At 42.9% G+C, this 15,811-nt stretch overlaps 1 protein-coding gene across 1 annotated transcript; it reads left to right on the top strand.

Moving 5' to 3' along the window:
* The first annotated feature begins 742 nt into the window (after positions 1-742).
* On the top strand, positions 743-11,033 carry shox (shox homeobox). The gene is given in 7 exon segments (XM_076157276.1): positions 743-1,269; positions 2,788-2,996; positions 6,096-6,153; positions 6,323-6,411; positions 8,346-8,414; positions 8,417-8,558; positions 8,897-11,033. Coding segments are annotated over 7 exon segments (1,110 nt in total). The 5' UTR covers positions 743-1,022; the 3' UTR covers positions 9,193-11,033.
* Positions 11,034-15,811: the final 4,778 nt, after the last annotated feature.

The following is a 15,811-nucleotide window of genomic DNA, read 5'->3' as shown; positions in this document are numbered from 1 at the left end:
AAAAAGGAAATCAAATCTGCCTAAATTAATATCTTCTGACAGGACAGAAAAAATGTCAACAAAATGCTTCAAATAATTAAATGTGTCAATGTAAGCAACAACTTTTTTCAGAGCATTTTCCTGACCTGTGAGGTTCATCATCTCCAAATTCCCTATAATATTGGTAATAGTTTATGAGCTTATTTGACTTTGAAGACTTAAGGTTCTCCAGTTTATATTTCAAACACAACAATCAGCCCAAAAAAACCACAACAACGCAAAAAACTAAAGGGTTCAGACACGTAAACGCCTCACGTCTCTTATCTCATCATCTCCTTCATTACATTTTCACCCGAATTAATTAAGATATATAAGCGTGCGCTGCCTTCGCGCACCATCCGGGCCACCGTAGGCATCTTAATGAGCCCGTAATTCAATTAACCGCCTCCATCGCATCTCCGTCATTGATTAGTTTTAGGGAAAGGGGGGAGTGGGGGGTGGTGGAGGGAGGGAGGGTGTGTAAGTGTGTATGTGTGTGTGTGTGTGTGTGTGAGGGGGGGGGGGGGGGGCAAAGCTGCTGAAAGTTGAATTCTGCAAAGTCGAGTCGGCCTGTAATTGCTCAAGACACAGGGATCGGAGGGAGGGAGGAGGGGGGGGGGGGGGGGGGGGGTGCTTTGGGGTGTGTGTGTGGGGTGGGGTGTGGGGGGGGCGGGCTGAGGTGGCCGTGTATAAATAGTTCGCTCTCATATACACAGTCACAACAGCAGGAGTGATCTCACCTCCTCTCCTCCCCTTCTATCCAACACCGCTGCCAGCTGCACACACACACACGCGCGTACACACACACACACACACACACATATATACACATACGCCACACAAGACACACGCGCGGACACAGACACAGAGAGCGCACCGAGAGAGAGCAGACTTGTAGAGAGAGTGAGAGAGAGAGTGGGAGAGAGAGAGAGAGACACGGCGATCATCCACGGTGGATTTCCCCCCCGAGCAGGACCACTACTGAGCTTAACCAGAGCACCGCCATGGAAGAACTTACGGCATTCGTGTCGAAATCGTTCGATCAGAAGAGCAAAGAGAGCAGCAAGGAGAGCATCACGTACCGGGAAGTTTTGGAGAGCGGCTTGGCGAGGGCGCGGGAGCTGGGCAGCCCCGATGGCAACCTGCAGGACATAACGGAGGGCAGCCACTGCCCCGTGCATCTGTTCAAGGAGCACGCCGAGCTGGAGAAGGACAAACTGAAGGACTTTAACGTTTCCCGGGCGTCAGACGGTAAGGAACGCGCTTCACTAGAACCGACGGGGGGAAGAAACGGCTCAAGTTTCAGCTTTCTTGCCTTGTGTGCGAGGGAGCGATTTATCGGTATACAGACCCCGAGAGTGCAGGAGAGGTGAATTACATAACGGTACGCGGCCAGGTTATATAGAGGAATGTAGGAGTACAATAATAATCGATAATAATAACAACAACAACAACAACAACAACAACGTGATTCTGTGTTTATATATAGAGCGACGATGGTCCGGATCAGCAGGCGGCCTGTCCGGATAATCATGTTGGCTCATTATGATCTATTACAGAGTTTACAGTAACCCGAATAGTTCACTTTAATTGCACTTTTATGCGTTATAATTTCAACTATAATGATCTTAATATTTAGGAATTCATCAGAGATTTATAGCAAATTTTATTACAGTAGTACTACATCATTGAATTTTTTAATAGCAGCAGTATTAATCTGTATTCTGTGCTAAATGTAATATCACACATTCCATATATTAGGTTTTTCTGTCTTTATGTAATACTATAAAGTTAATCTAAATAGAGTTTTGATGCTTCTTTAAAGTGATGCAGAGGAAAATCAACTTAAATTTAAATGTTAAATTAATTATGTGTAGTGCAGGTTATAGGCCTATAAGGGGCAGATTGGTGAAAATACAAGTTAGTACACGTGTTTATGTTTATATTAGAGTACATGTGTTGTGTTTTTGTTGGTGTTTTATTCACAGACATCCAACATTATGTAGTAGTTTTGTATACATATTTGTGTCTACTACGCCGCCAGAATAGAATATTATCACATATTCAATCTGCATGGATACAAAATGACTTTCAGTTGTGGAAAGAAATACTTTCACGTCAGCAAATTACAAAATAGGAGCCAAAGGGCCATTAAAGTCGGTCTGTTCCTAATAATAAGGCGCTGCAGTGTAACAGTGATGGCAGCATGTGGTGCAGGCAGACTGATGAAAATGTAACATGCAGCACATTGGAGCGAGTCAAACAGGGAGATTTTAATGGAAGATTTTTTAATGGAAAATAAAATGTCAAGCCTGGTGGTTGGAGAAAATGTTTACGTTCGCCATTTTTTATACCAGAGCCTGAAAATAGCCTTCGGTGCTCCAAAACAAGCTCAAAGTCTGCACTCTCCCGCCTTTGCGTCCTTCATTACGGCCCCACGCCGCGTAGTTTGGACTGATTCCCTCTAACACTGACGCTGACAGCGCAAACACACACACACACAGTGACCTATGGATGCTGGAAATGCACACACACTCGGGAGAAAGGGTGTGTAATAACATGTAATAATACAAGCCTGAGGCCCGCGTCAAGGCCCAGGGTTAGGCTGTGGTCAAGTCTGAGTGTGTGTGAGTGAGTGTGTGTGTGTGAAGCGGAGAAAGCGAGGGGCGGCGTGAAAGAGAATATGGTTGTGTGTGTGTGTGTGTGACTTTTTTCAGGTGTAACGTTAACTCACCTTTTTTTTGCAAACGTGGGTCGTTTCACATGCAGGGATCTACGAGTGTAAGGAGAAGAAGGAGGATGTGAAGTCCGAGGATGAGGACGCGCAGGGGAAGCTGAAACAGCGGAGGAGCCGCACCAACTTCACCCTGGAGCAACTCAACGAGCTGGAGCGGCTCTTCGACGAGACCCACTACCCGGACGCGTTCATGCGGGAGGAGCTGAGCCAGAGACTGGGACTGTCCGAGGCCCGAGTGCAGGTAAGAGCCGGAGCTGCCCGAACCTGCTGTGTCCGTGAACGTCTCATTTCTGACAGCACGCGCTTATTTTACACGTTTGGATTTAACGTAAAAATGTAAAATTATGATATAAAAACGGGTAAAATAGCTGTTAAATGTCCTCCTTGACATATATGCGTTTATACTTTAGATTACTTTTGCTTGTACGAGCATTTAACGCTATATTTAAATTACGTCACGGTTCGTAAAACAGCATTTTAAATGACTTAATGTGCCACAAAGGAGGGGAAACTATTAACTTCAAGGCCTAAACGTGAGAATAATCAACAGATAACATCTTTACTTCTCTCTGGGAAATTAATATATATAATAATAATCATTTTTGTATTTTATTTCATATTACGGATGCCTCCTTTATATTTGATATTTTTAACCTTTGGTTCAAATTATGTAGCCACCATGATGCGTTTATGTGCTTCGATAAAAGTGGGAAATACAATAATTTATTAACGTTATCTTTTTTATTTGTTTAATTAAATTATGAGCCATTGTTGCGTTCATTACAATGTACAAAAAAACGAAATATGACTTATTTAGTTTACAGGCCTGTACAGGACGACCGTACGAACACATACAGCTCTTAATGTTCCAATAGGGAATCATTACGTGTTTTTTGTGGTATTAAACAAATATTCCTCTGGGGGTTAAAGTGTGTGTATGTGGCTCAGAACGCGTTTTATCAGAATTTAACCATTTTCACCCCACGTATCATTATAACTTTCCAGGATATATAATTTTCTGGAATTTCAATGATTTTGCATGACAGTTAAGGACTCTGGTTGTTGTTTTGAGGATTATAGTGAAACATTATAGGCAACACGTGCAAATCATACAACAAATATGGTAAAAGTAGCAAAAGAAGGTGATTGCTCAGTATCAACGCTGGTATGAAACATGTGATCAGTGCTCTAATAGCCTATTGAACCTGCAGCAGTAGGCCTACAGCCTGATCCGTCTGCGATCAGAGGAGCCTTGGGGGGGTTAAAAACCCGAACACATGATTAAAATGAATGAAGCGCTTGAATGGCTGCAGCTTCAGGGGACGCGCTCTTATGTCAACTCGGATCCCTCCTCATTTTCTTTGTAATATCTGCCATTGGCTTGATGTAGTGTCCCCCATAAAAACACATTAGAAATAACTCAATTCTCTCGCAACTCTGCTGCTGTTCGGGAATCTAATCGGATGAATCAAACCCCATCATAAGGTTTATAAGCCCGTTGATTCCCATTGTGAGCACAGCAACCGTCGGACTGGACTGACAGGGAGGCCACAGTAATATAGGAACCAGCCAGAACGAGCACAAATAGAGCTCATCGTGTGTATAAAAAAGTGTTTATGCTGTAAATGAAAGCTGCTCTGAGGTTATTAGGCTCGTATTTAAATCAGTTGTGTGATGGTGTGTGAGGACAGAGTGTGTGTGTGTGAGGGTGATCAAAGGGGCTGTCAATGCGCAGGCTCAGGCACCGGCTCTTCTTGCCAAAATAAAGCGTTTTAAAGCTCTTTTCTCAGGTACTTTTGTCTTCAGCAGATGCACTCTAGAGTGGATTGCGGGGCTCGATGCGGGGCTGCGAACCTGAGCTCTCTCGCTCGCTCGCTCGCCCGCTCGCAGCAGCTGTCAATGGATCTAATTGAAAGTTATGAGAGCTTGGTGAGGAGCAGGCAGTAAATTCAATTAGGACTAATATCTTTGGCTCTCTGGCGCGGTGCTAAATTAAATGTCATTATTCACTGTCTCTAATAAAAAATCAAAACGGAAATGAGATTAGGGTATTTGTGAAGCGCATCATTGAGTGGCCCTTAATGAAGAAATAACTGTCTGAACCAGTGTAGTTCACTTTGCTTAACATACTGGCACGTAATTGCAATTGATCTGGGGCCGTCTAATATCTGGCCTGATTCATCCCAGAGTTTATATGGAGCCCGAGCAAAATCACCTTTTCACTTAAACAAACAACCTATTGACCTTAACGCAATGATAATAATAATGATCATAATACGACTACAACTACTACTAGTAATCATGATAAAGTGATTTGTTTTTGCACTCCGTTTACACTCTGTAATATTCCGTTATCAGTCCGAATGTGTGTGTGTGTGTGCGTGTGTGTGTGTGTGTGTGTGTGTGTGTGTGTGTGTGTGTCGCTTCTATCTATTCCGTTGCGTAGCCAGCGTGCAGCCTCTCGCACTTTACAGCGCTAATTCCGCATCTGTAAATGATAATCACTGGATAATTACAGCTGGGTGGGAGGGGAGGGGGGGAGTGTGTGTGTGTGTGTGTGTGTGTGTGTGTGTGTGTGTGTGTGTGTGTGTGTGTGTGTGTGTGTGTGCGTGTGCGTGTGCGTGTGTGTGTGTGTGTGTGTGTGTGTGGGGGGGGTAATGTTATTTACCGAGGCGAATTATGGTGATGAGGATGATGATGATGATGATCAGGGTGATGGTGATTAACAATATAGGCCGCAACATTGAGACCTCCGCTTCAAACGCAGCTGGGAACGGGATAAAAAAAATCAGTGATATTTAAAAAAAAAAAATCATAGAAAAATATTTACAACGTTCCTATAAAAGTCCTCTGTGACCTCTGACACACGTTGTTGTTTTAGAAGCATATTGCTATCATATTGTTCAGAATTAGTTCAGAGCACAAAGGGAGATTCACAGTGCACACACACACACACACACACACACATACACACATATTTCTATACTATCATATAATTACAAAACACATTATAGTGATCAATATTGTCTCAGTGGTATACATTCTATCTTTTTCATGTCTATATGTGTGATTTTTCTATTATAAATGTCAGAATTGGAATTACTCTTACTCTTACTGAGAAATAAATCCTAATGTTATATTTGGTGATTTGTTTTTGTACATTACAGTTTAGTGGCTAAGTGCATCTAAAGTGGCATTTAATTGTAATATTTTGGATTAGATGTGACACTGAATAAGAAATTAATGATGGATAGTTGTGGAAATTTTCCAGGAGAAATTTTGGAAGGAGTAAATTATTGATGATGTGCTTAATATGCTCTTTGCTTTTATTCTATTACAGGTCTGGTTTCAAAACAGAAGAGCAAAATGTCGAAAACAAGAAAACCAGATGCACAAAGGTGAATATGACTTCTTTCATGCTTCTGAATGATTTTTCCTATAATATTTCACATTTCATACTAATTGAGCATTTTTAACTGCATGTGCAAATCTGTGACCTGCTGCCTCCTCATCTCACATAACAACACCTGTCTGGCTGTCTGACAGACATCTTTCCCTTCTCTCCAGGTGTCATCCTGGGCGGCGGCAGTCACCTTGACGCATGCAGAGTGGCACCCTACGTCAATATGGGTGCTCTCCGGATGCCCTTCCAACAGGTAGGACACATTCTCATATAAGCTGTAAATGACGAGCGATTGATCAATTCAGTCAGAATGAAATGTAAAAACAACAATCGATATGTCAGAAATGAGGAGACGCTGTGGTCTTTATTTATACATGCAGATGAATCTATAGGCCATGTGCTGATATTGAATGTAGAAGGGGGTGAGCGAGTGCATGTGTGTGTGTGTCGTAGCTCAGTGTGCCCCTCACCTCCTGGCAGAGGGGTCAGGCAGACTGGGTGTATAGGGAGTACAGAGGTGGATGGACATTTGATCTGCAGCGCTGCTGCGTCGTCTGCTTGACCCCGACGATGAAACAGCAGCCTAATTAAGCCAACAGTGCGGCAGACGCCAGCACATAAAAGAGATGATGAAAGTGCAGCGAATAGAGTGCGGCTCTGATGGATATTGGCGTTGAGCTACACTGGTAGGGGTGGAGGCTTGAGGCCTGAATACTGAGAGAGAGAGAGAGAGGGAGGCTTGGGCACACACACACACACACACTCAGAGCACAGAGATTACAATGAAACGAGTCAACAGGGTGAGCGATTGGTTTGGTCGGGTGGCAAGGTCAAAGTGTTTGGTGTCATCTGTCTCACAAAACGGCAGAAGTAGTCTTCAAAAAGATAGATAGATAGATAGATAGATAGATAGATAGATAGATAGATGGAAATGGTAACTGTGCATATTAAAAATTTACAGCTGCACAGATACGACTGTAAATGCACAAATATAGAATGTAGAGATGAACAGTATGTACAGTATATGTACACGTGAGCCTTATATGTGTGTGTGTGTGTGCAAACAAGTCAAATGTCCACCACCTGTTGTGTGAGTGACAGATGAATCTCTGTCCCGTCCCGTCCAGGGAAGCGGCAGTTATCTTTATGACTTTATGCTTTTACTATCTGGACATTTGGCAGTGAAGATTTGTAGATTTTTCAGTCGCCGTCACACAAGTTGATGTCTGAATAGTGTTAGATTGTAAATTCAGTGTTTTTTGGGGGAATGTGCAGGATTGAGTGATACTGCTGAGCAAATCTGAATCATATATGCATAACAAAACCTTCCTGCAAATGGCTTCTATTGTAGATCCTATTAATTTTCTCTTTCATTTAAACTATGTAAACACAAGTCATTTTCAGTATTTTAGGCCATTTTGAAATATGGCAAAAGTGAGAAATTGGATTAAAAGGATGCTTATTCAAGAGAAAAGTTTGAGGATACACATGGCGTGAAACGGAGTTGTGTTTTGGTTGGAGAGGAGAGCGTGAAACACTTTGACTTTCCTGCGTTTTCCTGTTTGAAACACATGAGAAATGGCAAGAGGCGTCTCAGTTCCCTGTGTGAAGTGAGCCCGGGCCTAATTTTTTACCTACTTCTTATAAAATAATTGCCAAGAATGTGTAAAGTGATATTCGACGCTCCTTACTCCCCCTTTGCTTAGGAATATGTCTGGATAAATATTTATAACTCCAAATATGTGAATATCTTTTTAGTGCAAAATTGTTTATTTATGCAATTGAATCCATAATCAGGATAACAAGACTGCATATTTCCAAGGGTATAACAGAGTCCTCAGTCTGAATTAAACAAATCTGTTCGGGGTCCTGGAAAGACTTTGATTCCAGACTATTAAATTGGATGTGGTGTCTGACTGCGATGTATGATTCATTAAGTTTCAGAATGGCTGACATGAAAAAGAGCTAAAGCGCAGAGAGCGGCTCTAACTATTTTCTCAGAAAACACAGTGTAAGCAACAGCTTTGAGGGGGTCACGTTTGAGGGGGAATTTAATAGTGTCAGACTGTGAAACTTAAATCCTCACCCCGTCACACACACACACACACACACACACACACACACACGTGTGCACAAGGCCTGAGGCGCTGCGGCCGACTAACCCTGTGTTTGGTTTCCCCTCCGCAGGTCCAAGCCCAGCTCCAGCTAGATGGCGTCACCCACTCCCACCCCCACCTGCACCCTCACCTGGCCGCTCACGCTCCCTACCTGATGTTCCCTCCCCCTCCCTTTGGACTACCGATCGCTTCGCTGGCCGACTCGGCCTCGGCGGCGGCGGCGGTGGCGGCGGCGGCCAAAAGCAACAGCAAGAACTCGAGCATCGCCGACCTGCGACTCAAGGCAAGAAAACACACCGAGGCTCTGGGACTCTGACCCCACCGGGCCGCCCCTCCGCTCGCCTGATGCCCATAATCGCCTCTCACACAAGACTGAGCCTGTGAAAGGGCCATGACACTCACAGCTAAAACTAAACTAAACAAAAACACTGAGTGAGAATGAAAGAGAGGAACACAGACAGAGAGGGGGAGAGTGTATGTGTGTGAGAGAGAGAGAAAAGGGAAGAGAAAAAAAAAGGAGGGAGCGAGAAAATTGTCACAAAACCAGCTGCCAAAACAAACCACTTGTAGAGAACGGTAATTAAATACCAATGAAATCACCTTTTACTTTTCGCCCAACAGGCAGGACTTCTGCGGGGCCAATGGCTCAGTCCACTCCAGGCACAGATCGCATCCCAAGGACCGTACAAACACATGTGGATGTCTGTCTGAGACCGGGAGACGTTCTAACAAAGCAAACTGGCAGGCAGCAGCAGGGCCAAAAGCAGAGCCTCTGTGACGCCGCCGCCGGCTGCTGCTGCCATGTTGACAGTGCAGCGAGGTTGGGCATGGGCGAAACAGACCTGCACGGCACCGAGGCTTTTGGACTCCCCTTCCCCCTTCATCCCTCCCCTCACCTTTCCTCTCCCACTCACTAGAAAAAAAACAACCAAAAAAAAACAAAACGAAAAAGAAAACAGTTAAAAAAGGCCATTTTTTTTCAGTCTCCAACCACTGTGCTCCCCCTGCTGCTGCCAAGTGCATGAGTTCTGACGGAGGCTAACAGGCCTTTTCTGGGGCTCGCCTCCGTCCACACCTGATATACGCTCAACAACTGTTGTGAACACTGCCATTCAACATGCCCGACGACCCCCCAACACGTATCCCCCCCTCTCCCTCCCACGTCTCCCACCCGACACCCGCAACACGAAAGGTCACCGCTCTACATAAAGGTTCGGTGTCCTCATTCTGCGGACTTGTGCTGTAAGAAAAGTGACAAATTCTTTCCCCCCTCCTCCTCCTCCTCCTCCTCCTCTTCCTCCTCTCTGTGCTGCGGGAGAAGAGAGAGACGTGGTCGTGTGTCGCTGCGCATGTGTCAGCGAGACTTCTCTCGTTTTGTGTCGCATTTCTCTCCTCGCAGCGCGCTCTCGCTCTCTTGGTTTCTTTTCTCTTTGTTGTGTTGTATCCCGGGTGAAGAAGTGAAGATTTGCCTTTGCACTTCAGGTCTCGTATGTGGGTGTTTACAAATGGCACTACAAGCAGATACTACTTTACTAAATGAGGTGGGGGAGGGAGGGGAGGGAGGGAGGGCTTTGGGGTTTCCAGCAAATGGACATTATCTTGGATAAAGGGTATAACTGCATTTCTTTTTGTTTGTTTTGTTGTTTTTTTTTAATTCTGAAAATATGAAGGAAGCATCAGTCAAACTGAAATGCAATGGTGTGCAGTTTAAGTGCAATACTGTAAATAGCAAAAAAAAGTTAAAACAACTAGCAGTTAATCCTTCGACGATAAAGAGACGCGATGATTTTCTGTCGCTTTATCGTTGGGAAATTCTTTGCCAAACACAGCGTTTTGTTTTTCTAAGGCAGTAGTGTATATTACGTTTAAGTTGAAGAAGAGTCATTCACAACCATGTGCCATATAACACATAACCTCCTATGTATCCAAGCAGTTTTATATACGTCAGGTGCAGTTAGTAACTGTCGAGGAAGACACACACATGAGCACAACTGAGGGCCAGGGTTTAAAAAAAAAAAAATACATGGAAAAAAAAAAAAATCACGACCTACATTTTACGATTTTGGAAAATGTTCATACCGACACAACAAATCAGTGTTGTATTCCAAAAACCAAGCAGTTGTTTACAATATGATTAGCTTAATTCTGCATGTTATATGTGACATTTCATCGTTCATTTTCCAAAAAAAGTCCAACCATGATCATTTCTCCTGACAAATAATATTTTTTTGGAATTTTTTTGGGAACTTTTCAAACACTGCTGTCAAGAGTTCAACATGTCGATCCTAATAAGGTTTCCCACTCTGCTACTAGACCTCCATTTAGAATCCTTTACCTTTTGTCTCCATTTTAAATTAAACATATGGGTGTCTTTATTTATTATTTTGTCTGAAAGTTTATGAAAGATGAAATAGCTGAACTACAAGTGTACATTTTTACATGGCTTTGCATTTATTTTTGTATGTTTTTTGGGTTGTTTATTTTGAAATGTTGAATCCGATTTTAGGAGGTATGGCTGTAGTGCATTGTTTGCCTAAAATGTAGCGTGTCCGAGTTTACAGACATTTCAGGGACGGTCGAATTTGAACAGAGCTCCATTTGAATTTGTTGTACCCATTGAAATTAATACCATTTTCATATGCAAGCATGCCTAAACATGAGTCATCGTACGGTTTGTTTTCCCCTTTTGATTCACAAAATATGAATGTACATCTTGTACAAGTAAACTATCAATAAAGTTATAAATATTTGTACTCAAGTTTTAAGATCCTGTAAGCGCTTGTGTGCTGCATGTGACTTTGATAATGTGAGGCTGCTGTGGAAACATACTTTGTTGTTATTATGAAGTACACGCAAGAATACAAACAGGAACATAATCCGTGGAAATGAGTCACACACACAGAACTAACCGCATTTTTATAGGGAGGTTTGGAGTGTGTACGCCCCTGATCCAGATTCATGCTGGCTGATCGTCAACCTGTGGATCAATATCAATATCAGTCCAGACACTCACGCAGGCCCCCGTGTCAGCCAGCCAAGCTCATCACTTCCAATCGGAGAGGCACACCAACAGAGAGAGACAGAGCCGATATGAGATCCAGATGCGGCGGAGCTCCATTCGCCCAGAATCTGGAAGGCCTGCGCGGTGTATATATCTCCTCTCCGCCTGCGTTCATCAAAATGACAGTGGTGGTGTTAGTATGGAAAGTGGGGGCTGCGACGTGGTCAAATAGAAGCAAGATGGCTGTAAGGTTAGAGGGAAAATAGCAGATTTGTGGGATGCGGCACGCAGAGATGTCTAATCCTCTTTGAACTCACGGTTTCTCTCTTAAGAATCCTTTCGATGGCAATGATTAACTTTGAACAGATGATATAAAAAGGTCAATAGCTGGCGTATGTTCATGGCTGTACGTCTGCATCTAAAGTCGCCCCCCCACGTCATGACGCACACACACACACGCATACCCAGACAAGCTTTTACGTTTCCTCCACTTGTCTCACCCGCACACACTCAATTTTTCACATTGATAATCGTCGGCCTCTTTAAAAAAAAAAAACTTGTATTAGCTTCCTCTGGGGGCTTAATTCCAGATGTGTGTACACAAAGTAATTACACCATGTGGTATAGTGGCCTATTGTCTGAACCCCATGCAGGAATTAGCCCAAATGGCGTCCTGTTGAGCGCAGTACCCCCTAGAAGGTCGCCGCGCGTTTAATTTGTACCTCTTTGCTCATACATCAAGATTGAGTGATATGGTCGCAGACTGATGGCTCTGTTATTTACCCAGTGACCCCTCTGGCTGGGGCCTGTTGGACCCGGTCTGGAAATAACAGCATCCTTTTATGTGTACTAATAATTAGGAAGGCACACACAGCCATCCATCAAGCACCAATGAGCCATGGCTGCTTTGTCAACATGGTCAAGCACATAAAACTATTTGTGTTGGCCACAAGTAACGAATACACACTAATGTAATAATCGTGGAGTGTGCGAATGTCTGTCTGTCTCTGTGTGTGTGAGTGTGTAGCCGTGCCTCGTATTACATCTAGGTCTCGGTTTATTGTTGTTGCTTTTGCACAGACACACAGTCTTTGTTTTCAACCATCTGGTCAATAATCAAACGTCTTGACTTAATTTAATGACATATATAAACTAAAACAAGCATTTACCACAAAGATTAAAGTGTGAATTTAATTTGAATCTCCTGAAAATCCTCCAACAGCCAAACACGAGTCCCCATATTCTCAGCCTTTGTGCTACGCTGCACTTTAGGTCAAGTGCTCAGGGGTCACGTGAAAATAGTTTTTATCACATTTCATTTCCATAATCCTCTTTGAAATGTCACACACAACTATGATCAGAGGGAATGTGAGCTGTCCCAGCACTCGCAGCGGCGTGAAGCGACAGCGCTCACAGGCCCCCCGAGCGGGATATCAACGTTTACCACGGCTAGAGTCAGAACTTCTGGTCATACTATAGCGCAATAATTCGGGGAGCTACTTGTGTACAACGATGCTGAAAATAAGCGTCTGGCTGGTTTAGCGGAGATTCTCTGGCGGACTAACTTTGAGGTGCTTAAATCCCGAGTAAATCCCATCTAGGCGGTGTCAGTTCTAGCTTGAAGTGAAGCCACCCAGAGAAACCTCAGCTGAAAACAATCGAGCTGAAGTGCTGAAGTCACTCGGGTCGGCCGAGGATCAAAGGCCGCCTTTCATCCCCGTTTGTTTGGGCTCCGCTTCGCTTTGCTTTGTTGGCCGGCGCTCATAAATGTATCTGGAGTCATCAACGTTGCAGAACTGTATGAAAACTAACAGTTAAAGTCTGGGACAACAAGAGTCAGGCAGGGGAAAAAATGAGTGGGACATTAAGTTCATACTGACCAGTCATTTACTTTACACTCATTTACTGTTTATTTTGGTTCACCTTATGTCATTTTAATCTCACAAAAACAACATTTTCTGCTCAGTTGCGGTTTAATGCTCCATCCATTTGTGGTCATTATGCATATCAGCTCCATCTACAAATACTCCAATCTTGTGTTACTTTATAGGCTGTATATGTTCTGACACAACATGTGATTTTAAGAATGCACAACAGTTCAAACTCTATTATTAGCTGTGTTTTTTCCCACCTTTCACACACAGAGTGAAGACGTACGTAACGGCGATAGACAGTAGTTAGAGTTGGATGTTTTGCTGTGGTCCGGTTGGCTCTGTTTAGACTGGGTTCCTCTCCTGCCGAGTGTTGTTGCAGCTCCATCCAGTGGGCTCAAAGTATTTCAGGCCGAGCTTTTTCCCCTCTCGCTCCTCTCTTCACTATCAGCTGTAAATCACTGCCAACATGTCACAACAAATCATTACACAGGGTAAATAGTGTTATAATCAAATCAAATCAAGTCAATTATTGGATTAAAAAGTGACAATTATTGAATTTTGTACACTTATTACAGAAATTATAATAGAAAATACCACTCCACATAATCCCTTTAGTCAAACTTTAATTACTTATGTTGATAATAAGCGCACAATTAAGTAATTTATTAATGAAATAATGTATTGTAAGTGCAAGGAGGCATTTCTGTATATATATGAAGCTATGAATCTACAGTGAATGGACTGGTGCATCATGGGAGACGAACAAATATCTGTTTAATTAGCAGACATAAACTAGAGGGAAAAGAAAAAGTAGATGAGATAAATCAGATATTGTTATGTCCTTTGAAAAATAAACCATGATTACATTTTAATGCTGGGCCAATTACAGAAATGATGAACAATTGCTCATAAAACCTACTCATTTAGTTGGAATAAAGCTGACTTTACAGTGAAGCCTTGTGATTCCAGTGTGATTCCAGTGAGAAAATCATCTCTGCATATTAATGTGATCAATAACCCAAATGTAACAGCAGCTGTTTATCTTTGCTGCACTCCACTCCAGACAACAGACTGCATTTTGCCGTAAGGAGGCATTTGGCTTGTGAGCACAAACAGTTTAAGTTATGTTCATATTTACAAAGAGTTATCTAAATGGGAAAGCAAATATGATTAAGTTGAGAAATTGAAACAGATGTCAACAGTAAACGTTTGCGAACCATCCCAACAGACCATCAGGGTAAATTCCAAGACTATTAGCTTGAGTTAGACTGCCAGCCGCTCTCAAGTTCACATTCCTCATCTCAGAGCCCTAAACCTGCAGACACACACACACAGGTGGCCTTCAGTGACATCTGAGTGGCATTCGTCATGGATACTGTTGATAAAGGAATCTCCGTAAATGGGTAAAGAGGATTTGTAAGATTAGTCGATGAACACTTAGTGAGAGTAAATAAGACTTTTGCTTCATATACGTTCCCATATCATAATACAGACCGAACGCCTTAATACAGAACAAAACTACACACTTTATTTGCCTCTTGATATCATCGTCTGTCACCCGGAGTGATTTATGCTAATCCGAACTACAGTCGTGCAGAGGTCACCGAGACGATTTGTCTTTTTCAACACTCCTGTAGATCTCTCACATCATTGTTGCTGATGTTTTGATGCGACGCAGCAAAACATCTGCTCAACAGCGAATTAGCTCTGATATATTTCCCCAAAACCAGAGACGGAGGCTTTGCACCTTGTTTGAATCGTAACATTAGATACACTGAGGCCGTCTTGGGCTCTAAGAATGAGCCTGTTTGTATACGATTTGAGTAAAATCACTCCTACATTAATTCCAAATCTGTTTTTCTAAACCAGCTCAGCCACATATGTTGAACATCGTTAAATTTCCATGTGTGGAGAAATATGGAAAGTTGATAGATTGTTGTGGTGTTATGCCTGTCAGTGATGATGATCCTGGGGTTTGTGGATTTGTGTGGATTTCTCGAGCCACTTCTGATTGTTTACACGAGGAATGTTTTTGATTTTAACATTTTATGTATTGTTTTTTCCACTTAGGATAGTGATCGGATTTCATCTCATCTCATTTTATATCTCATATCTCATCTCATATATTGCATTGTTAGTCATTTCATCTAATCTCATGTCTCAGATTTCTTCTCATATCTCATCTCATGCTACAAGCGTCCCACTATGCATCTCATAATGAGGAACAGATGAAAAACACCAAATTGTATCACTGTGTGTGTATGTGTGTGTGTGTTTGTGTCATGTACCAAACAATGACCGGTTTCCCGTGCCTCTGCTTTCCATAGACAAGGGCTGCGTGGGGTGTGGGGGGCCATCAGGATTCCTTCCCCCCTGTCCTCAGCAGGGAGGCCGTGAGGGATATTTTAGAAGAAGGAGCCTTACACATTCAGTGTGAATGTTAATGAAAAAGCAAACAGCCCACAACTGCAATTTCTGCTGGAAGCCATGTTAGAGCAATTGCCGCTGCACTGCACTCTGCTCCGCTCCCCCTGCAAACAAGGAACACTTCAGGGAAAATAATTATCTGCCATTTCCAGTCGGAGGGTCAAATGCATTTAGATGCAAATGAAATCAACTTCCGGTTTTGGATCCTTGTTAATGATATGGAAAAAATGCAAA

This window comes from Genypterus blacodes, unplaced genomic scaffold, assembly GCF_046128005.1.
Source record: "Genypterus blacodes isolate CSIRO-AG114 ecotype Tasmania unplaced genomic scaffold, CSIRO-AGI_Gbla_v1 ptg000008l_1, whole genome shotgun sequence".
Taxonomy (NCBI): domain Eukaryota; kingdom Metazoa; phylum Chordata; class Actinopteri; order Ophidiiformes; family Ophidiidae; genus Genypterus; species Genypterus blacodes.
Note: the sequence above shows the minus strand (reverse complement) of the source record. Positions and strands in the feature narration are given on the sequence as shown.